The 24991-nt window shown below is 39.9% G+C and overlaps 1 protein-coding gene across 7 annotated transcripts in view; it reads left to right on the plus strand.

The window, feature by feature from the left end:
• Window positions 1-10283, plus strand: part of PRR5L (proline rich 5 like) — a 135775-nt gene extending 125492 nt beyond the window's left edge. For 6 of the 7 annotated variants that reach the window (XM_031942658.1, XM_031942656.1, XM_031942657.1 and 3 more), the window contains one exon: window positions 7217-10283. In XM_031942658.1, the coding sequence (XP_031798518.1) occupies window positions 7217-7605 (389 nt within the window). In that variant the 3' untranslated portion in view covers window positions 7606-10283. The remainder of the gene's footprint in view (window positions 1-7216) is intronic. The other variant, XM_031942660.1, reaches the window with a different exon arrangement.
• Window positions 10284-24991: the final 14708 nt, after the last annotated feature.

Genomic DNA, 24991 nt, shown 5'->3' on the forward strand with positions numbered 1-24991 from the left:
ACAAGATTCAAAGACCATCCCCCCCCCCAAAAAAAATCCCTATCCTTAAAGAGCTTATGTTCTGTCAAGGATACATACATAAAAGAATATATATATATATATATATATATATGTATATATACATATATATATATATGTGTGTGTGTATATATATATATAATTATATATTTAATTCCTAAATATTTTCTACATATTAGTATATATATATATATATATATATATATATATATATATATATAGCTAAGACAATTGGGGTTAAGTGACTTGCCCAGGGTCACACAGCTATGAAGTATCAGAGGTCAAATTTGAACCCAGGTCCTCCTGACTTCAAGGGTCTATCCACTGTGCCACCTAGCTGCCCTGTATTAGTATATTTCTTAATGCCTCTCTCTAGTCCTACTAATTACCTAGGTATGTTTAGAAATTAAATATACACATATTTATATTACAAATTAAACATATAAATCAAGTTAATTAGCAGGGGTAATCAAAAAGGGCTTTATTGCCGAAGATGATTTGGAAGAAGCTTTGAAGTACATTAAGGATTCTTCTTAAGGAGATACTATGGGTGTATTTTGGGTTCCGAGGTCCTGAATTTAAATTTAGATTGCCCCATACTACCAGTGTTGATTTGGGGCAATAACTAAATTTTTCCAGCTTTCTGACTTTTGCTCTTTAATGTGGGAAGTGGGAAGAGAGAGGATGACTCGGTCATCTCTGATGATTCCACAGCTTGAGATGTGTCCTGTTCTCTCACACAGCAACCAGTGTAGATCATCCCCTCTCTAAGCAGGGGCCTGTAGCACCCCATCACTGTTGAGTGCCCTTAAATAGATCAGAGATAGTCAATGTAACCTGAAAAGGGAGACAAAAACTTGGGTTACATTTGCCCATAAGTAGATGACAAACAGTCAGTATTACCTGAAAGGGTCAGGAGGGTCTCTGACAGGGAAGAGACAAAATTTGGGTTATATTCACATTAGGGCTTGTTCTTCCCAGAGGCTGGAAGAGAAGGAAGGGGGTTTGGTCCCGGCCCACTCCCTCCTTCCATGCCAGAGACAGTATGCACAAAGCACTTGATGGGCTAAAATGCTGGGCTGCGCTCAAGATGAAATTTGATGATGCTACATGCAAATTTTAGGTTTAGGAAAAAAATAAGCAACCTCACAAGTGCAAGATGCAGAGATGTGGTTAGTCAGCAGCTGGCCTGAGGAAGAGCTGAGATGTTTTTTTGTTTTTTGAACTTGCAAGCTCAGCATGAGTCAGTAGTGTGATAGGAGCTAGAAGCGTAGGCTGCCTCTGTGGCCGGCGGCATATCACGAGCCTGGAGACCTTGAGCTGGGAGATTTGTTAGAAGCCCTCATGTTCCCCTGCTCCTTTTCATAGGTGATGCTCCTAAGACCTAGCTATACACAGCCAGTAAGTGTCAGAGGCAGGATTCCTCAAAGCCAGGTTCCTCTGATCCTCAAATCCTTAGCTCTATATACTAGGGAAAATGTGTTGGACTCTGCTCTGGTGTGGAGTATTGTGCTTGGTTCTGGGTGCCATGAGATAGGAAGAACATTCATTCCTAAACTGGAAGGTGTCCATAGGAGGGCAGCCAGGAGGATGAAGGGACTGAGGACCCACTGATCAAAATCGTGGTGTTTTGCCTGAAATATTTTGAATCCTGTCACATGGGGAAGAGTTTCAACTTCTTAGCTCCAGAGTGCAGGACAAGGATCATGGATGTTGCAGAGAGATAAGAGTTGAGTTTGACTTAAGGATAAACAGCTTTCCATTTGGAACTGTCCAAAAGGGGATGGGTTATCCCAGGAAGCTAGGGTAGCTGTTAGTCCTAGGTAAGGGGGTAGAGTATTCTATGCATGAGACATGGAACATTGTGTTTAAAGTTCAGTGATTTGCTATTGATTAGAGAAATGCAAATTAACATTTTTGGATGGATGGATATAACATATTAGCTAATATAGAAAAGGGAAATGATATATGTTGGAGAAGATGTGGAAAAATTGGAACACTACTGCATGGTTGGTGGAGTTGTGAACTGATCCAACAATTCTGGAAAGCAATTTGAAATTATACCCAAAGGGCTATAAAACTATATATCCTTTGAACCAGCAATAATACCACAAAAGAGATCAGAGAAAAAGGGAAAGGATCCACATGAACGAAAATATTGACAGCAGCTGTTTTTTGTGATGGCAAAGAATTGGAAATTGAGGGATGCCTGTCAACTGGGGAATGGCTGAATAAGTTGTTGTATATGAAAGTAATGGAATATTATTTTCTTTTTTATAGCTTTTTATTTATAAGATATATGCATGGGTAATGTTTCAGCATTGATCCTTGCAAAACCTTCTGTTCCAACTTTTCCCCTCCTTTCCCCCACTCTCTCCCCCAGATGGCAGGTTAAATATGTTAAAGTATATGTTAAATACAATATATGTATACATATCCATACCATTATTTTGCTGCACAAGAAAAATCAGACTTAGAAATAAGGTAAAAATAACCTGAGAAGAAAATCAAAAATGCAAGTGGACCAAAAACAGAGGGAGTGGAAATGCTATGTTATGGTTCATACTCATTTCCCAGAGTTCTTTCACTGAGTGTATCTGGTTCTCTTCATTATTGAACCAATGGAACTGATTTCATTGTTGAAGAAAGCCACTTCCATCAGAATTGATCATCATATAATATTGTTGTTGAAGTATATAACGAGCTCCTGGTCTTGCTCATTTTACTCAGTATCAGTTCATGCAAGTCTCCCCAGGCCTTTCTGAAATCATCCTGCTGGTCATTTCTTACTGAAATATTATTTTCTCTAAAAAATAATGAACAAGCTGATTATAGAAAGGCCTGGAAAGATTTACATGAACTGATGCTGAGTGAAGCAATTAGAGCCAGGAATACATTGTGCACAGTAGCAGCAAGACTGTGCGATGATCAATTATGATAGACGTAGCTCTTCTCAGCAATACAATGATCCATGGCAATTCTAAGGGACTTGTGATGGAAAATGTTATCCATAACCAGAGAAAGAACTATGGACTCTGAATGTAGATTGCTACGTCCTATTTTCACTTATTTTTTTTTCTTTCTCATGGTTTTTCCCCTTTTTTCTGATTCTTTCATAAAATGACTAATGTGGAAATATGTTTAATATGATTGTACATGTATAATCTCTATCAGATTTCTTGCTGTCTTGAGGAGGGGGAAAAAGAGAGGAGGAAGGAAAATCGGAAACTCAAAATCTTACAAAGATAAATGTCAAAAACTATATGTGTAACTGAAAAAAAGTAAAATATAATTAAGAAAAAAATGTTCAGTGATTTGCTTGCAGTCACACAAGGAGTAAGCCTTTTAGGCAGGATTTGAATCCAAGTCGTTTTTGACTCTAGAATCAGTTTTTTATATTGTGAAACTGCATGTGCACATTTTCTGTCCCAGTGGGAATAGGAGCTGAAAAATGGAGTTGGTGCAATTGGGTAGGAAACCTGCCCTCCCATGAGATGGATCCCAAGCCTCAGAGAGTAATGGGATCCTCAGCTCTTTGAAAGGCACTGTGCTGGTATGAAAGGTTATTTGGGGTTTAGAAGGGTGGACAATGGCCAGGACCACCCCCTACCATGGAACACCCAATAGTAGTGGGAGGAACAGCAGATGAGATGGCAAGGATCTCACTGCCTCTGTCCACTGACTCACTGCCAATGGCTCTGGATTGTACAGAGCAGTTTACGGCCAACACTGTGGTTTTTCCATTGGAAAACAGAACACCAATGGCTGGTTTCTACAAAGGGCATGCCACGGTGGGATTTCTCACCCAGAGCCTCTGTAGCATCCTAGTCAAATGAAGTATCCCAGAAAGTGGATCTAAAACTAGGGCAGAGTATTCAGAGTCTTGCTTCAGGTCACCAAATTTAGGGTGAATGAAATTTAGCCAACATTGATAACAAAAGGCTTGTTGGGGTGAGTGCTTACCTCTGATTCAAAGGGTCCTAGATCTAGATAAAGCTAGAAAGTTCAGAGACCATTTAATCCATTTTAGTGATGAGGAAATTGAGATCCTCAGAAATTAAACACAGACTTGCCCATAGATTGCCCACAGCCTCCATGGGGATGGCATCTGCCTCCTTCCAGACTGAGAGTACAACTCACCCTTGGCGTAGGATTTCTTAGTTCCGTGAGCGAGGAAGAAAGTCATTTACTGAGCTCTTGGTAAGTAGAGAGCTTTGTGAGCCACAGGGAGCTTTGAGAAATACTGATCTCCCGGGAAACTTCAGAGTGGCCAGAGAGAAGTGTGTGCTGGAAAACTGAGAGGAGGGGAGAAAAGGTTCCTTGATCAGAGTTAGATAGGTCTCCAGCAGTGGCCAGAATGGAGAGAAGCTGCTGCTTTATGGTTTCCAGCTATTGTTAGGCCATAGTGATAGAGGAAAGTCCCATGGATGCCCAAGGTCTAGGGCTGGGGGAGAATAGAGCTGTCTCCCTATCTTTGGAGGGCCTGACTTTAGAGCAGATCTCCCACAGAGCACTTTGGAAAAGCCCTTTCTCGGCTAATTTTTGATGGATACCTTCATTTTACACCTAGTAATGATTCGGGGTCTTGCAAAATTCATGTCTTACTGAGCTGAGAAAGGGGCAGAGGGAATTAGATTTAAAGTGGGGAAGTGGCTTTCACACAGATTGTAACAGAATGGACAAAGGCAGGATCTGAACTCAGATCCAAATTCCAAAGCTGGGAATCACTTCTCTTTCATGAGCAGGTGCAGTGAGTGGATCAGCGGCCCTGAAGCTAAGACCTTAATTCAAATCAAGCCTCAAATTCTAACTAGTTGTGTGACTCTGGGCAAGTCAATTAATCCGCCTCAGTTTCTCTTATATAAAATTGGACTAATAGTACCATTCTTCCAGGGTTTTTAAGAAAAACAAATGAGATAATATTTATGAAGCATTTTATATGTAATGGGTATTATATAAATGTTAGCTATTATTACTATTGTAATCATTATACCTATATATTATATATGTGATATGTGTATCGATATACATTATATACAAATACATATATACATTGTATGTAAGTGTATATGCATGTATATATATACATGGTGTGTGTCTATATATACTTACAATATGCGTTTTTTCCCAGTAAGTTTATTTGTTTTCAATACACATAGTTTTATGAATCATGTTGGGGAAGAAAAATCAGAGTAAAAGGGAAAAACCATGAGAGAGATTTAAAAAAACAAAACAAAACAGGAAAAAAGAAGTGAACATAGCATGAGTGGATTTACATTCAGTCTCCTTAGTTCTTTTACTGGATGCAGATGGCATTTTCTGTCCAAAGTCTATTGGGATTGCTTTGGACATATATACAATGTATGTATGTATCTGTATACATTTACATATATGTATTTTATGTGTGTATCCATATATATTATTTATATTGTAAATGTGTGCATATACAGTGCACATGCATGTGTCCACATACATTATACACATATATTATGTGTATACATGTACATATATCATTGCATGTGTGACTATATATACATTTTCATATATATACTATATTTGTATTTATATGCATCATAAACATTTATACATATACACTACATGTGTGTCTATATACATTTACACATATACATTGTATTTGGCTGTACACATTTGTATACATTGTATATGTGTATAAATAAGTTTGCATATATACACTGTATACGTGTGCATCTCTATATATGTATATATTTGCATATAGGTTGTGCATGTATATGTAAAATTTACACATGCACATCGTATGTGTATGTATGTATATATAATGTACATCTACATGTATACACCATAGATGTGGTCTTCTACAGATAAATTTGCATATATAGATTGTACTGTATATATTATATGCATAGAGACATCATGTGTTTTGTACATATGTACATGTATACATTGTATGTGGGTATCTATATACATTTATACACATACATTATATGTGGGTATATACATATGTGTGTGTATGTAGAGACACACATTGTGTGTGCCTATATACATGATATACATTTGCACATACACATTACAATGTGTATATATTATATATGTGGGTTATATACATTTATACACATACATTGTGTATGTGTACACACACATATACACACACATCTGCACTTACGAATACACATTGTATGTGGGTAAGTATATACTGACATGTCTACATTGTATATAAGTATCTATATACATTATTTATTCTTACATGTATACATTGTATGTGGGTAAGCATATACTTACATGTCTACATTGTATATAAGTATCTATATACATTATTCTTACATGTATACATTGCATATGAGTATCTATATACTTACATGTCTACATTGTATATAAGTATATACATTATTCATTCTTACATCTATATACATTATTCTTACATGTATACATTGTATGTGGGTAAGTATATACTGACATGTCTACATTGTATATAAGTATCTATATACATTATTTATTCTTACATGTATACATTGTATGTGGGTAAGCATATACTGACATGCCTACATTGTATATAAGTATCTATATACATTATTTATTCTTACATGTATACATTGTATGTGGGTAAGCATATACTTACATGTCTACATTGTATATAAGTATATACATTATTCATTTTTCCATGTACACATTGTATATAAGTATCTATATACATTATTCTTACATGAATACATTGTATGTGGGTAAGTATATACTTACATGTCCACATTGTATATAAGTATATACATTATTCATTCTTACATGTCTACATTGTATGTAAGTATATACTTACCTGTCTACATTGTATATAAGTATCTATATACATTATTCTTACATGTACACACTGTATGTGGGTATCTATATATACTTACATGTACACATTGTAGGTGGGTTCTACATTACATTACACGTACACAGGAGGCATCTCTACGTGTACATATACATTTTAGATCATTGCACTGAGTCACGTTTCCTGCAGGGATGGCAGTGACAGGATCATAGAGTGGACTCTGGAGCCTCGGGTTCTCTCCTGGATTCCACGTCCTCTGACATGGGGGGTTCTTTAGCTCAGCAGCGGTTCCCCAAACACTTATTAAGCACCTGCTGTGTGCCAGCACTCTACCAGACCCTAGAAACACGTAGAGGTCCAGAGAGCGCACTCCTGCCCCGGGGAGCGTATGACCTTCTCTTTTCTCTCCCACAGCCCGGCGCCATTCCCGATCCCGCCCCAAGGTGACCGTCCTGAGCTACTCGCAGGCGGCCGGGAGCCCCCGCCCTCTGCACGAGATGGCCTTGACCCCCCTGACGGAACAAGAGGGGGAGGCCTACCTGGAGAAGTGCGGCAGCATCCGCCGCCACACGGTGGCCAACGCCCACTCGGACATCCAGCTGCTGGCCATGGCCACCATGATGCACTCGGGCCTGGGGGAGGAGCCCGACCACGGGGACCAGTGTCTGCTGCTGCCGCCCAGCTTCCCCCCGCAGCGGCAGTGCTCCAGCGAGCCCAACATCGTGGACGGCCCCGAGGAGCTGGAAGAGGGGGCCGAGGGCGTTCAGGAGCACGAGGAGCTCAGCTGCACGTCTCTGGGCTGAGCCGCGACCCCAGGAGGAGAATCCCCGGGTGAGGGTTTCCCAGCAGCCGGAGATGACACCAAAAAGTCTGTCCTGCTCAGTAAGGAACGTGCCTTTAGCTTTATTACAGGGAAGATCTGGAAGTGCGCCCAGCGTCCTCCAGGCCGGGCCCATCCGTTCCCTTTGGAGATAGTGCCTCCACCAACCCCTCTGAACCCCGTCCGGCCCGGTTCGGAGGCTCCCCAGCAGCCTCTTCCACCGAGAATCCTGCGGTGCTGCCGGGTGGGCCGTTATTCCAGCACTCGGTGGTTTGCTTGGTCCAGGACATTTTTCTTGGAGTGATTTTTCCCGTTGGGGCTTTTGAGGCAAAGGATGATGACAAATGTACAGAGGAAGAGGAACGAGAGCGCTTACTTAGCTCCTTCTCTGCTGGGACAGTGAAAGACGGGAAGATCCTTCTCATTTCCCAAGATTCCCAGGGAACGATGGCGTCTTGGGAAGGCTTTGAATTCGGAACATCTTAGTGTGTGTGTGTTTCACGTGTCAAGGAATCATCCCCAAAGGTGGGACCGCATGGAATTGGTGGGGGTAGCATTTCAGACCCAGCCGAGCAGGTGCTGTGACCCGGAAGGCTCTGGGGGACCCAAGCAGTTCCTCCTTTGGAACCCTTGGCAAATGCAGAGAACATGTGTGTGTGTGTATGTGGAAGAGAGAGAACCAAGGCCTTTACCTTCTTACTTCAGACACTGACCTCCTTCCCCCACTCCCCACCCCATTTTGAGTGAAAATGACTGCCTGACAACTGTTGGACTATTCCTGGAATTGACTTGAATTTTTAAACTTGCGTGTATTTGATTAAAAATAAAAAGCTGTTTTTGTTCTTGTTTGCGAAGGTTTGCACGTAGGATCTCGCACTTTTCATCTATTGTCTTCAAACTGGAAAGAATACACCTTCCCTTCCCCACAACTAGGGGCCGGGGGAGTATTTTAGGGATGGTGAGGTTTCCGTGGTGATGGCTGGTGGACCACAGCTTTTGAAACTAAAGTGAGACATGTATGGTGGTGTCGTAGCTTAGGAGGCAGAAATCCTGCTTCTGAGATCTCGTGGATGGAGGGCTGGCTCTGGACCCTGAAAGGCTTGGGTGCAAGTCCCACCTTGGATACATCCCAGTCTTGTGATGATGGGCACTGACCTTTCATTGGTAATTCAAGACCCATTACCAATCTGCATCTAAAGAAATTTCTACCCTGAGAGTTTCCCCACTAGGGCAGGGGGAGGTGTTGAGGAAATGGGATCCATCTTGCCTTGTGGAGTAAGATGATTTTTCCCTAAGTAAATGAGACAGATGAGAGAAAAACTCTGGTGGATCCCAAACTTATTGGACTAGCGGACCAGCAATTGTTCCCCATTTAGAAGTGGACTCCGCATTATTAATCTTATTTACATCGTTAAATCCAAACCTATTGGGTGACTATTACCTGTAAAGTCCAGCCAGCCTTCTCCCCTTTCTCTAAATGTATTCCACTGTCCAAAGCCCCTTCAGATGACATGGTCTTCCCTTATTAGTCAGTCTGTGGAAAACTTCCCCCTTCCCCAGAAATAATAGTGACAAAAGCAAATCTGGGCCCCTGGGGGAGGTGGTTAGAACCACCAGCAGGGGAGGAAGTATCCCCTGAGCTTGAGGCCTAATACATCACCTCTGTCATCAGCTGATAGTATCTAGGAAATGCCGTAATTTATTTGCTTTTTTTGTTCATTGTGTAACTTTGTTCGATAATTTAGAAAGTGTATTTGTTAAAAATTGCTCAATTTAAAATTGTGTTTTTAGTGACTCTTAGACTGTGAGCCATGAAGAGATCTCAGGTCATCCAGCCCAGCCCCCTCATGTCAGTCATTTCTTTTCCTTCTGTCCTTCTGCAATGAAAAATAAGTTTTCTGAAAGACATCTTTGAGAACTCAAAGAAAAGTTATTTTTTTAAAGTGAAATCTGTGTCTATGTCTTGATTAAGCTCTATGCCCACTCAAAATTAGAAAAATAATAGGTTGTGCTTCTGTTAACACTTCTGATTTTCAACAGAATGATATGTTTATATTTAACTGATGGCTACTATCCTTCACACATCGAACAAAAATCATTTGCATGCATCCTAGAATTGTGCTAAAATTTTCTTTTTAATGATTGAGGCAAAGGATCTGTTAAAATATACACAAATATAGCAGTGATATTTGAAGAATCCCTAATGAAAATTAAAAAAAGAAGCCATCAAATAAATGCATAAGCCATTAGGTTAAGTATGAAAGTGTTCATAAGGAAACAGTCCATCAAATCCTGTTTGCTGATGGACATGAGCCAGTTGGGAGACTTTACCCTCGATCTGTACATGTATGTGATTATATATAATATATCTTTATATTATATAAAATTATATATGTGTCATTCCGTGTATATTAAAGATTGGTTCATGTTTTATAGATAGGTTAGCCTTCACAGTTGTAGCAAGAATGTCCTTACTGATAGGGCTGTTATTTCCTCCATTATGGAGTGAGGGACCACTCCCAGTGTATTTGCTAGGATTTTCTTATTGTTGACAGCAGCCGACACAACTATAAAGTCCGGGCCCATGAGCCCAAAGTCTTTCAAGTTGTCTATTTGTTGTGTTTCCCAAATAGATTCAATAAACACCATTTTGTATTTTGATCCTGTTCCTGGCAATGTTATTTCATTGTTGTCTCTTATCTCAAGCACAGCAGGTTTGTTGGCATCCCAGCCACTCTTGCCTTCATGTTCGTGCTTTTTCCTTTGGGGTCCCTCTTCCTGTTGCCCCTATTTCTAGGTTAGGGAACAAGCTCCCTCAGAAGTTGTTTCTACCATCCTAGACTAAGAACAGGGAAGCATAGATTGTTCTCTGAGCTGGGGAAACATAAAACTGAAGCTTTGAGAGATAGGGGCTCTTTTCATTCCAATATGGCCAATGGAAAGGGATATGTTTGGTCTTGAATGCTTGAGTTCATCTGATGACCAAATTTCCCCAGGAACTGTTTGCCAGCTTGGAGCATAGACCTGTAGGAAGAAAAGTGGATTTAGCTCAGAGAAGCTCAGTTTGAAGCCTGATTCTGCCTCTTCCTACAGTATCTACAGTATGTGAATGGGGGCAAGTCCCTTAAACCTTGTTATTTTTGTTAAAAAAAAAAAAAAAAAAAAAGCTAGGTTACACAGTGGATAGACCACAGAAGAAATAGCATTCAAATCTGGCCTCAGACAGTTACTATGGTAAGACCCTGAGCAAGTCACTTAACCCTGATTGCCTCAAAAAAAAAAAAAAGGTAAATTTGAGATTCCTTCCAGTTCTAAATTGGGGAATCCCATTAATAATCATTTTGATGCTTTAGTTTTGAGGAAGATTTATCTTCCCCTCTCTCCCCCTTTCCCCAGTCTTTTCCCTCCAGATTGACAAAGGCAGTGATGACAAAATCATAAACTGTTTTTGAGTGTAAATTTTCTTCCATGTAATAGATTCATATTTAGTCATCTTTACTTATTCTTAGGTCCTTCGTGGAGTACTCTTAGGGTGAGTGACACTGGAGAAGCAATAACAATAAAGCTCTAGCCCACCAGCTAGTGATCATTATTCATTAATTCACCACCAGTGCTTCAATAATCACCACCAGTGATAATTACTTATTCATTTGTTCAGTGATTGTCCCATCTAAATCAAATTTACATTGGTAAGATGGGATCTACTTGGTGGCTGTTAGGGACTGCAGTTTAAATAAAATGCTGTCTGTGATTGGGATAGTCAGGAAGATAAGCCCTGGGTTCCATTCTGACCTTAGAAAATTGTATGATTTAGAGCATGTAATAGCCCTTCTCAGCCTTTATTTTCTCCACCTATAGATCAGGATTGTGGAATCAGTCCCTTTTAAGTTCTGATGGTTCTTAATCTATGGCGAGCAGTGGATGTTCCCTCCATCAGTACAGTACAACACAGAAGTGATTAAGTTCCTACTGTAATGGGCTAAAGCTCGAATTGACGCACTGAGGTCCCAAGCACATGAGGCTAAATAGTAATTGGACTACACTCTATTAATATATGCTTGGAGAAAGAATGGCCCCCGCCCACTCTTTGTGCAAGTTCTGATGTATTGTATAGGAAATGACATAGGGACGATTTTGGTGGGTGGGGAGAGAGGAGTGGAGAGAGGGACAGAGAGAGACTGTTGGCCAGGTTCATGTCAAGGCCATTCACATTCCTATCGCCATCCCCCTACACCTCCACCAAGAATAAAGATGGAAGATTTTCCCTTAACCTGAATTCCTGACTCGGGCTGATTTTAAAATACACGATCATCACATCCTACTATGAACAAATAAATAAATAATTTATTTTTGGTAGTATTTTATTGTTTTCCAATTACATATAAAGATAACTTTTAGCATTCATTTTTATAATTTTTAAAAAATAAATTTAATATATTAATTATTTAATACATTTAAATTTTTTTATAAACTTTGAGAGATTTTTCATCATCCCTGTGGCACTAAAGCATAGCTGCAACCCAACTTGATGGGTCAAATGCATTAGATGGGATGTAATGTTGCTGTTGATCACAGAGATCAAGAAAGTCTCTCTGGAAGAGGGAATGGTGGGGGCAGATGGTGCAGTGGATAGAGCACCAGCCCTAAAGTCAGGAGGACCTGAGTTCAAATCTGGTCTCAGACACTTAACACTTCCTAGCTGGATGACCCTAGGCTTAACTTAACCCCAGTTGCCTCAGGAAAAAAAAAAAAAAAAGAGGCAATGGAGGATCCAGCTTCAGAGCATGGGAGAGAATTCAACAGGATGAGGAAAGGGGCAGAAGGAATTCCAGGCCCAGAAACCTCACCTGAGAAAAGGCAGATCCATAGCATTTCAGAGGAGAGGTTGCCCAGTTTGGCTGAAGCCCAAGTAGACATGGAGGTGAATAATTCAATTTAAGTCTCTAAAGGAAGGCTATCACTGCACTGGAGGACCTTAAATGTCAGGAAGAGGAATTTTTAATTCCTCTTTAAATTTAAATTTAGAAAATCATTTGTAAAGCTTATAATAAAAGCTTGAATTTCACTTGTTAGACATGAAAAGACATTGTAGAGTTGTTAACAGATCTTTGCATAAGGAAGATTTGTTTTTCTGGAAGCAGTCGGGGTGAGGTGATTTGGCTAGGGTCACACAGTTACTAAGTGTCTGAGACTGGAAGTCAAATCTAGGGCTGGTGCTCTACCCACTGCCCCACACAGGGAAGGTTAGTCTGTAGCCTAGTCTTGGAGGGTAAGATCTTTCTGGCTTTTGTCTGACAAGGTCAGCTCTGTGCTTAAATGTCCTCAGTAAAATAGCTGAAAAGGAAGGATGGGAGAATTATGCAAATACATGTGGTTTACTTCCTCTCCCCGAGCATCCTTCCCTGGTTGCCTTTTGTGCCTGGAAAGTCCCTTCTGGCTCACCTTGGCTGCCAGGGAAGTTCCTGGCCGACCTGCCCATCTGTAGGTTCCCGGGTCGGTGCATTATTAGGATCCCTGAGAAGGTGGGGCAGGGGGAAAACAAGGCAAATGGAGTTCCCCCAAGAATTTCTGCCAGTTGGCAGCAGCGCTTCATTAGTGGAGGCTGGCAGCTGTAATTAGCACGCCGATTTCCCTTTGAAAATAATTAAATGCCATTCATCAGCCCCACTGGCACCAAGCTGCCATTTGTGGGTATAGCAATCTGCTGAGGCTGTGGGGCCCCACTGGGGCTCCCATTCTCACCCCCGTGGCCAAGTGCCTTTCAGCCCTGGCTCCTTCCCCAGGGAGATTAACGCACTCTACTCCAGGGAGAGAGGGAGCTCCAAAGTCCCCCCACTGGAAATAGGGTCAAGTGCCTTTGCCCCTCTGTGGGCCCCTGGCACCAGGGGGCTCTGCACATAGCAAGAGTCATAGGAAGGCTGCTGGTCTTTGTACCCAGAAGCATGAATAATGCATAAAGGTTTATAGAAGGAAGGAGATTTGGAAGAGATCATGTGGGTACATTAAGCCTGGAGAAGGGAAGTATCTGAAGGGCCATTGGGTGAAAAAAGGTCCGGCCTCCTGAGGGAAGATGAATGAAGCCTTCTGCTCAATAATGGCCATCACCCTACGTGTCCCAGTGAGTCTGAATCCTTCTAGGTCATCATTCCAACCTTTTTCCCTTCCTCCCCTTCAAGTTCCAACCCAACACCACCCAGCCCTTCCACTTGGCCCCCTGGAGCGCCTGTTCCACAACCAACAAACTTCCTGTCATTCTATGGGATTCCTTCCATGTTCTAGCTGTTACTGAAACCTGGCTCTCCTCTAATGACAGATTCTCAAGCACCCTCGGCAGGACTGGCTGCACCTTCGCTCCTTCCCTTAGGCTCACTGGTCAAGGTTTGGGAGTTGGATTACTTCTTGCTCCCCAATTGCCATTTCCAAGTTTTCTCCCTAACTACATGACTCAGTAACTTTTCTTCCTTTTCAGGTCCTTGCTATTCCTACCACCCAATCCAAATCCGGGTGACCGCTGTCTACAGACTTCCAAGCTATCCCCTTTCTATTCTCAGTGCATTCAACACGTGGCTTACCCTTCTTTGCTCAATCCCAGCTCTCATATCAGGGGAATTAGAACTAATATTTATATATCAGGGATTGGTCATAATCTATTGGTCTTCCACCTCTCCCTTTGCTTTCCTGGTCATAATCTATTAGTCTTCCACCTCTCCCTTTGCTTTCCCTTATCAAACTCTACTTTTCATCCACACTATGATCTTCAACCCCTCAACCCCTCAGTTGTCTTCCAGGCTTTCTCCTCCACATTCACTCCTTTTTTTTCATCCTGACTCACTGATGAACCAATTCAGTCCTATAATTTTCTCTTGTTTGGGTCCCTACCCTCTTTATTTCAGTGATGAAGTTTTGGATCATTCTGTGACTGATGGGATCCCAAAAATCAGAGTCATTTCTTGATTGATCTAGTACCAATATGTATAAGTGTGTATGTCCCTGGGGCAGACGTGAGCAGAAGGCTGATTTTCATTTTCACTCATGCAATCTGGCACTCTGTTCTTAGGAAGACTTCAGAATCCCCTGCCTTCAAAACCCAGACTTCAGCCTCTTTTCTGGTCTTACTATGTAGTGGATAGAAGCAAGAGGAAAGGAGAAATAGGAGGCTTATGTATTTAGTCCAAAAATCAGCCAGCAACTGTCTAGAAAGCAACTAGTACGTACCCAGCACTGGGCCAAATAATAAAATTGAAAGAATCCCTATCCTCAAAGCGCTCCCATTCTAGAGGGAGATACATGATCAAATAGAATTATGTATCCAATATTACAAAATAAACATAAGGTTTATCAAACATTTATTAAACACCCACAAGGCTTAGAAATTGTGGTGGACATTGGGGATGTCAGGATAAGAAAAAAAGTTCCTTCCTCCCAAAGGAAATTATTTTCTACTGGGAAGATACAATATACACACAGATAAATACATAATATGTGGGGGCTATAAACATATGCAGGTGTTTAAAAAGATATGTACACATACGTAAAGTAAGAGCAGTAATGATGAGGAATAGTCGGCTCAGGAGGGCTTTAGCCACATAATTAGCTGTGTGACATTGGACACATTACTTCCTCCTCCTGAGTCTGTTTATCTAGTCTCACTGATCACAGACTGAAGGAAGGTGATCAGGTCCAGCTGCTTCATTTTGCAAATAGGGAAACAAAGTCATGGCTTGCCTAAGGTCATATAGAAGGGATTAGAACTCAAGTCTTCTGTCTCTGTAGCCAGTGTTCTTACAGGGCACCATGCTGCTTCCAGATCTTTAGTCCCCTCCCTGTCCTAATATTCTGTGACTTTGGGGTGGATCCAGGGTTCTGTGGGACAGAGAGGAGGAGAATCCAGAGTAACTCAGGAAAAGATAGGAGTTAGAACTTGGGACCTTCTAGAACTTAGAAGTATGTGGGAATTTAGAAGTGGGAAGAAGCCTGGAGAAAATGTCCAAGTGAGGGCTGGGGAATGAATGAATGGATGGATGGATTTATTAAGTACTAACTGGGTGAAGTTGATTAAAAGCTTGGGAGCCACTTGTCAGAGTCCGCAGAGCTAGGGCAGCTGCTGAGTTAATCCTGTTTCTGCCCCCACTTGTGTGACGCTTGGCAAACCCGGCTTCCGGAACCGTAGGCTGGGCTTAACAATGCAGCTTGGACGGCCAGAACAGGGTGTACTCTCCTGAGCATAGGTGAGATCCTCAGGTGAACAGTCCAGATCCCTCCCAGGTGCTTACAGGCTGTTGCTTTTACTGCTGCAGTTGAGAAAGTCATTGAGAAATCCAGGTTTCCTCTTGGGTAATAACCATCCCTCTTGTGATAAAACAGCAGCTAGAGAGTCCGGGGGGAGTGTGGAGGATGAGGTGGGCAGAACAATAAGGCCGGGCTCCTGTGGCTGATTAGAAATGTCTTACCCAAGCCTTGTGGATCCCAAGCTTCCTGAAACAGTGGGCGGTTCCATTTCAGCCTTCACATGCAAGGACAATGTACCAGCTGGCCAGAATCGAGATTTCCTCCCTCCAGATGACAATGGGCTGGTTAGTCAGTAAATGGCCACCAAGAACTAGAAGGTTTTGCTGGCTGTGTGTTTTAATTCCTAGTTCACCTCTGCCCTAAGCCTCAGAATCTAGGCTTATTGACCTTTGGGAAAATACCAGGATGAGGGTTGGGGTTTCCCCAAAATGATAATGTTGATTACGGTTGTTCCCCCTCAGCAACCAACAACTCCTTCCTTCTCCCCAGATTCAGCAAACATGGCCCATCATTTATCTATCTATCTATCATCTATCTATCTGTCTAATTTTTAAAAACCCTTTTATTTTATTTTATTTTTTGCTGAGGCAATGGGGTTAAGTGACTTGCCTGGAGTCACACAGCTAAGAAGTGTTAAGTGTCTGAAACCAGATTTTTGAACTCAGGTCCTCAAACCCTTTTATTTTCAAAACATATGCACGGATAATTTTTCCACATTGACCCTTGCATAGCCTTATGTTTCAGATTTTCTCCTCCTTCCCCCCCCCACCCCCTCTCCTAGATGGCAAGCAATCCAATATATGTTATACAAGTTAAAATATATGTTAAATCCAATTTGTGTAAACATTTATACAATTCTCTTGTTGCACAAGAAAAATCAGATCAAAAAGGAAAGAAAATGAGTCAGGAAACAAAATGTGCGTGAACAACATCAAAAAGAGTGAGAATGCTATGTTGTGGTCCACATTCAGTTCCCACAGTCCTCTCTCTGGGTGCAGATGGCTCTCTGCATCACAAGATCATTGGAGGCAATGGCCCATCATTTATATAGGAACCTTAAAGATGAAAGTCCAGCCTCCCTTATCTTGATGAAGGGGAAACCATTTGTCTAGGTCAGCTTGGGGATTTGAACGCAGGTCTTTTCTTTCCAAATCTACTAACCCTGATATACCTTACATCTTTTTTATGACGTTGCAAATCACTTTTGAGCTGCAGATGACTGGTAGTTGTATTGCTAGTCCGATTTAAGGCCCTGGAGAGTGGAAGAGGGTTTAATCTGCTGGTTGAACTCACAGAGTGACCAAAATCACCTTGGATTGATTTTGTATATAAATGAGACATTCCTCCAGGGAAGGGACCATTTCATAGGCTCATAGATTTATATATGGAGGAGATTTTAGGGGCCATTTGGTGCAAGCTCCCTCATTTTACAGATAAGGAAACTGAGACCTAGAGCAGTTGAAGACAAATCTGAGATGGCCTAGCCAATAAAGTAGCAGTCAAAATGTGATTTGCACTCTTTGCCTCCAAATACAACTCCCTCCTATTGTACCAAGCTGTTCTGGCAGGCATTGGGGCTGGCTGCTGTCAGATAAGAATCAATGTTTCCCCTACAGGGCTTGGCTAAGTTTCTTTGTAAAGTTGGGAGAGGAATGGGGAGAGATCCTCAGCTCAGCTAGAAAATGGATCGTGGCTGCCACCTGCTGCCAGGTAGTTCTCAGGTTGGCATTTGCCAATTTCCCTGATCTTTTCACTTTGGGTCTGGTCTGGGGTTCCTGAAGTACCAGGGCAATCAGTCTTTCCCCTGGAAAACAAAACAATGAACCAACTCAGACTCTTATGCCCACAAGCTCTTCCTGCTTCCCAAGGCCCATCTTTGAAATCTCATTGATGGAGTCATCCAGTTCTGGCTCAAAATCACCAAAAAGCACTTTGCTTATGGCAACTGGACACACTGTTTTAGTCCCATTTTACAGGTGAAGAAACTGAGGCACAAGGAAATTATCCATGGTCCTACAAAAAATAGTACAGGTGGGATTTACCGCCCCCACCCTGATTTTATTCAAATAACTGTAGTTCAAAATGCATATGAGAGGTGCAGAACAAGAGAGTATGAGGTCCAAGGAGGTATTCGAGAGAAAATTTAAAGGAATGGTAGGAAACCAATGAGGGAAGGGTGGGAACAAGAGATTTCTAAGCATCATAAATAGCAGGGGGCAGAGAAATAGGGGTAGCCAATAAACACTGATTAACTCCTATTATGTGTCAAGCACTTGGTTAAGAATTTGAGATAGAGTGGTAAAAAATAGTCATAAAAAATTGTTCCTGCTTTCAAGCTTACAGTGCAAATGCCATGTACAAATGAATTACAGATAGATAGGATATAACTGAATATAACGAACAGAAGGATGATGCCAGAATTAAATAGGCTTTTTATAAAGTGGGATTTCATTTTATTTTTTATTTATTTACTTATTTATCAATTGTTCAATTTATTTATTTATTTATTTTTGCTAAGACAATTGGGGTTAAGTGGCTTGCCCAGGGTCACACAACTAAGAAATGTTAAATGTTCGAGGCCAGATTTGAACACAGGTCCTTCTGACTTCAGGGCTGGTGCTCTATTCACTGTTGCCTCCCCCCCCCCCTTTTAATTTTTTTTAATGCTTTTTATTTTCAAAACATGGATAGATAATTTTTCAGCATTGACCCTTGCATAGCCTTGTGTTCCAAATTTTCCCCTCCTTTTCCTGGCTACCTCCCTCAGGTGGCAAGCAATCTAAAATATATTATACATGTTAAAGTATGTTAAATCCAATATAAAGTGGGATTTTAAATGGTACCTGAAGGAAGCCAGGGAAACGAAGAATGCAGAGCTTTGGGGAGAGATTCCACGCCTGGTGGACAGCCAGTAGAAATACCTGAAGTCCAAAAATGGAGGCGAGTATCTCTGGATCACAAAATCCGTGTTTGGAGGTAGAGTGGGAGGAGGGATAATTGAGGTTAAGACTGCAATGCTGTGGAGGGAACGCATGGATGCCTAACTGAAGATCTTATATTTGGTCCTAGAGGTGATAAGGAGCTACTAGAGTTAATTGAGTAGGGGGATGACGTGGCTGACTCTGTGCTTTAGTAAGGGTGGACTAGAATGGGGAGGGACGTGTGGGAGGAAATCCCCCCAGAAAACATCCCAATAGTCTAGGCAGTGGCAATATCCATGAAGGGTACCTTAAGAGATGGTGCAGAAGCAAAATGGCGGACCTTGTCAAGAGATTGGCTGTGGAGGGTGAGAGTGAGACGTGAAAAGAGAATATCCAGGTTATGACACTTGGGGGTGGGGGGATGGGGGTGCCCTTGACTGTGATAAGGAAGTTTGAAAGGGATAAAGAGAATGAATTCAATCTTGCACAAGTTGAGTATAAGTTGTTTACTGGTACTCAGTTGGAGAGATCCAAGAACTATGCTGGAGATCAATAAAGAAGTTAGGGCTGGATAAGTAAATTTGGGAATCCCTAGCATGGGAATGATGGTGGAATCACGGCAGTTGGTAAGATTATTAAGTAGTATGGAGGGAGAAGAGGAAGAAGACCCAGGCTGTGGCTCACCCTGTTAGTGGGTCTGCCCTGAATAAAGAGCCACTCAAGGGAACTGAGTCAGACAGGAAGGGAAGGCAAAGGAGTAAACATTTATGTACTGTAGTTCCTACTATGTGCAAGGCAACATACTCGGGACTTTTCCTTTTATTAAAGCTTTTTATTTTCAAAATATATGCATGGATAATTTTCAACATTCACCCTTGCAAAACTTTATGTTCCAAATTTTCTCCTCCTTTCCCCTCACCCTCTCCCCTAGATAGAAAGTATCTAATATATGTCAAACACATACAACTCTTTTATACCTATTTCCATAAATATGCTGCACAAGAAAAATCAGATCAAAAAGGGAAAAAATGAGAAAGAAAATAAAATACAAGCAAACCACAAAAAGAGTGAGAATGTTATGTTGTGATCCACACTCAGGTCCCACAGTTCTCTCTCTGGGTGCAGATGGCTCTCTTCATTACTCTACTTCATTACTAACTCATTATTCATATATAGTAGTATAGTCCTTTGGAACTGGCTTGAATGACTTTGCTGTTGAAAAGAGCCACATCCATCAGAACTGATCTTTGTATAATCTTGTTGTTGCCATGTATAATGATCTCCTGGTTCTGCCCATTTCACTCAGCATCAGTTCATGCAAGTCTCTCCAGGTCTTTCTGAAATCATCCGGCTGATCGTTTCTTACCAAACAATAATATTCCATAATATTCATATACCACAATTTATTCAGTCATTCTCCAATTGATGGACAAACACTCAGTTTCCAGTTTCTTGCCACTACAAACAGGGCTGCCACAAACATTTTTGCACATATGAATCCCTTTTCCTTCTTTAAAATCTCTCTGGGATATAAGCCCAGTAGTAACACTGTTGGATCAAAGGGCATGCACAATTTGATAACTGCTCTCCAGAATGGCTGAATCTGTTCACAATTCCACCAATAATGCATCAGTGTCCCAGTTTTCCCACATCCCCTCCAACATTCTTCATTATCTTTTCCTGTCATCTTAGCCAATCTGAGAAGCATGTAGTGGTACCTCAGAGTACCTCATTTTTCATTTCTCTTATCAATAGTGATTTGGAGCACCTTTTCATATGAGTAAACATGTTTTCAGCTTCTTCAACTGAGAATTGTCTGTTCATATCCTTTAACCATTTATTTGGAAAATGGCTTGAATTCTTATAAATTTGAGTCAATTCTCTATATATTTTAGAAATGACGCTTTTTTCAGAATCCTTGAATATAAAATTTTTCCCCCAGTTTTTGCACTGGTTTTGTTTGTCCAAAAACTTTTAAAATTAATACAATCAAAGTTATCTATTTTGTGATCAATAATTATCTCCAGTTCTTGTTTGTCACAAATTCCTTCCTCCTCCATAGGTATGAGGTAAATTATCCCATGTTCTTCTAATTTGCTTATAATATCATTTCTTATGTCTAAATCATGAACCCATTTTGACCTTATTTTGGTACATGGTACATTGCCTAATTTTTGCCATACCAGTTTCCAATTTTCCCAGCATTTTTTTCCCCCAAATAATGAGTTTTTAATCCTAAGCGTTAGGGTTTGGGGGTTTGTCAAACAGTAGATTATTATAGTCATTGACTATTTTGTCCTGTGAGCCTAACTTATTCCACTGATTGACTATTCTATTTCTTAGCCAGTATCAAATGATTTTGATGAGTGCTGCTTTAAAATATAGTTTTAAGTCTGGTACAGATAGACCAACTTCATTTGCATTTTTTCCATTAATTCCCTTAAAATTCTTGACCTTTTGTTCTTCCAGATGAACTTTGTTATTATTTTTTCAGGTCTGTAAAATAATTTCTTGGGAGTTTTATTGGTATGAAATTGATTAAGTAGATTAATTTAGGTAGTATTGTCATTTTTATTATATTAGTTTGTTGTACCCACGAGCACTTGCTATTTTTCCAATTGATTAGATCTGATTTTATTTGTGTGGAAAGTGTTTTGTAGTTGTGTACATATAGTTCCTGACTTTGCCTTGGCAGATAGACTATCAAATATTTTGCATTATTTTCGGTTATTTTAAGTGGAATTTCTCTTGGTATCTGTTGCTGCTGGACTTTGTTGGTAATATATAAAAATGCTGATGATTTATGTGGATTTATTATGTATCCTGCAACTTTGCTAACATTGTGAATTGTTTCTAGTACCTTTTTAGTTGATTCTCTAGGGTTCTCTAAGTATAGCATCATATCATCTGCAAAGAGTAATAATTTTTCTTTTTTCATTGCTAAAGCTAGCATTTCTAATATAATATTGAGTACAAATGGTGATAGTGGGCAACCTTGTTTCACCCCTGACCTTATTGGGAGTGGTTCTAGTTTATCCCCATTAAATATGCTGCTTGCTGATGGTTTTAAATAGACGCTACCGATCATCCATTTATTCTTATACTCTCTAGTGTTTTTAATAGGAATGGGTGTTGAATTTTATCAAATGCTTTTTCTGCCTCTATTGAGATAATCATATGATTTTTCTTAGTTTGGTAATAGTTTTCCTAATATTGAACTAGCTCTGCATTCCTGGTATAAATCCTACTTGGTCATGGTGTATTACCCTGGGGATAACTTGTTGTAATCTCTTTGCTAATACCTTTTATTTAAGATTTTTGCATCAATATTCATTAGGGAAATTGGTCTATAATTATCTTTCTCTGTTTTCATCCTACCAATTTAAGTATCAGCACCATGTCTGTGTCAAAATGAATTTGGTAGGAGTCCTTCTTTCCCTATTTTTTCAAATAGTTTATATAGCATTGGAATTAATTGTTATTTAAATGTTTGGTAGAATTCACATGTAAACCCATCTATCTGGTCCTGGAGATTTTTTCTAAGGGAGTTGATTAATAGCTTATTCAACTTCTTTTTCTAAAATGGGACTATTTAAGCAATTTATTCCCTCTTTTGTTAATCTGGACAATCTATATTTTTCTAAGTATTCCTCTATTAAACTTAGATTATCAGATTTATTGACATATAGTTAAGCAAAATAACTCCTGATTATTGCTCTAATTTGCTTTTCACTGGTGGAAAGTTCTCCCTTTTCATTTTTGATACTAACAATTTGACTTTTCTTTTTTCTAATCAAATTAACTAAAGGTTTGTCTACTTTGTTGGTTTTTCATAAAATTCAGTTTTGTTTATTAATTCAATAGTTTTCTTACTTTCAATTTTATTAATCTACCCTTTTATTTTCAGAATTTCAAATTCGGTGCTTAATTGGGGCCTTTTAATTTGTTCTTTATCTAGATTTTTTAGTTGTAAGCCCAATTCATTGATCTTCTCTTTCTCTGTTTCATGCAAGTCAGCATCTGGGAATATAAAATTTCCCTTAACAACTGCTTTGGCTGCATCTCATAAATTTTGGCATGCTGTTTTATTATTGTCATTCTTTTAAATGAAATTATCGATTGTGTCTATGATTTGTTATTTCACCCACTCATTCTTTAGGGTTAGTTTAGTTGGCAATTAATTTTTGGTCTATTTTCCCTTGGCCTTTTGGCTTGTAATTTTTATTGCATCATGATCTAAAAAAATTGCATTTACTATTTCTGCCTTTTTGCATTTGATTTTGAGGTTTTTAGCCCTAAAGTATGGTCAATTTTTGCAGAGATTCCATGTACCACTGAGAAAAAAGTACATTTTTGTCTCCATTCAATTTTCTCCAAAGATCTATCATACCTAACTTTTTTAGAATTCTATTTGCCTCCTTAACTTCTTTCATATTTATTTTGTGGTTTCTGAGAGAGCAAAAGGTTGAGATCCCTCACTAGTAGAGTTTTATTGTTTATTTCTTCTTGCAGCTCTTTTAATTTCTCCTCTAGGAATCTGGATGCGATATCATTTGGTACACAAATATTTAGTATTGATATTGCTTCTTTATCTATGGTATTCTCAGAACTTTTTACAAATATCTCATTTGATCCTCACAACCACCCTAGGACTTAGGCATTACTAAGCTAATCCTATTTTACAGCTGAGGAAACTGAGTCAAATACGGGTTAAATGACTGGATCAAGTCAAGATGAGAGAGATAAAATGACTGAAGTTGAATTGTCTTCCTGACTTGTCTGGAGACTTTGAGTAAGAAAACTTGGAGAGGAGAGAGTGTTAAAAAAACAGGTGATCAATAATGTCATTCATCAAAGCCCAGGGCCCAAGCAATGGTTTGACCAGAGAATGAGGTCATAATATAAAATAAGGCTGGGATAAAGATACAGTGGTCCCTGACTGTGTAATGTATAAAGCTGGAACAAAAGTGGAGTGGTCCCAGACTGTAATATAACAAATTCCGTATTAGGGAAGCAAAAAACGAACCATTGGAACGCCTTGTTTGTAAGAACTGTTATAAAGATAATAAATCGAGGACTGGCAGTTGAATGGATGAGGGACAAATGGAAAAGCTGATAAGAGGAACAGAAAGCTAAGAAAGAAATGTGTTTTGCTTTTAAGCTTTCCTATTCTGTTCATCTAAGAGGTGTCGCCTATAATAAGGAGCAGGAAATTGAGTAGACAAATAAGAACAGGCTTGCTTGAGAATCTTCCAGGATCCCTGAGTCATCTTTAGAGTATGTTTAGTTATATTATTTGCCTTGGAATATCATAATTTCCTGGAAGATGAGACATATATTCAAATAGAAGCACAAAAACACATTCTCAAGTCAAATACAAATGTTTTGGATTTCCCGTTGCTTGTAATTATCACTGCTCTGGATAACTAAAAAGTTGACTCTATAAAGTAATCCTACTCTTATTTCTTTCTTTTCTTTTTGTTAAAGCAACTTTATATGGACTTTTAAAAAGTGATGAGATTAACAGAAACTGGACTAGAGATGTGTGATTTTAAAGTCAAATCTTACCCCAAATAACTTGTTGGGAGTGTTTTAAAAATTTTAGTCTTTGATGACTTTTCTTCTTGGAACGTTCACCCCCAAAGGTTTTTGAAAAGCTCAGTTTTCTTACAAAATGTCTTAGAAGTGTTTGTGTCACTCAGTTCTGAAATTAATTGGTTCATTTTAAATGCAGCAGGTGCTGATATTTAGGAAGGACTATACAAATATGTCTCCCTGCCATGGAAACAGTTCTTTACAAAGTAAAAAAAGAGGGGGGGAGGGGGGAAGAAACCTTGTTAAAAAAAAGGTTCACAAATTTAGACCTGGAAGAGATCTTAAAGCCATCTAGTCCAGTCTCCTATTAGATGAGGAAAATGGGGTCCAGAGAGGTTAGGTGGCTATGAGAGGCTGGAATCAAACTTACATCTTCTGATCCAAATGCAGACTTTGTAATGCTACTTGTCTAGGATTCTTTCTAGTCACTTGAAATGAGGTAGGCAGATATTGGCAGAGGAAGGAGAATGTCACGTGTGTCCTGCAAGAAAGCCGCCATTACCTGACACAAATCTAAGCTTCCTTCCTTCCCCAGCCTCCCTATGATTGCCCCTCTTCCCCATG

The sequence above is a fragment of the Sarcophilus harrisii genome, chromosome 6, assembly GCF_902635505.1.
Source record: "Sarcophilus harrisii chromosome 6, mSarHar1.11, whole genome shotgun sequence".
NCBI classification, from domain to species: domain Eukaryota; kingdom Metazoa; phylum Chordata; class Mammalia; order Dasyuromorphia; family Dasyuridae; genus Sarcophilus; species Sarcophilus harrisii.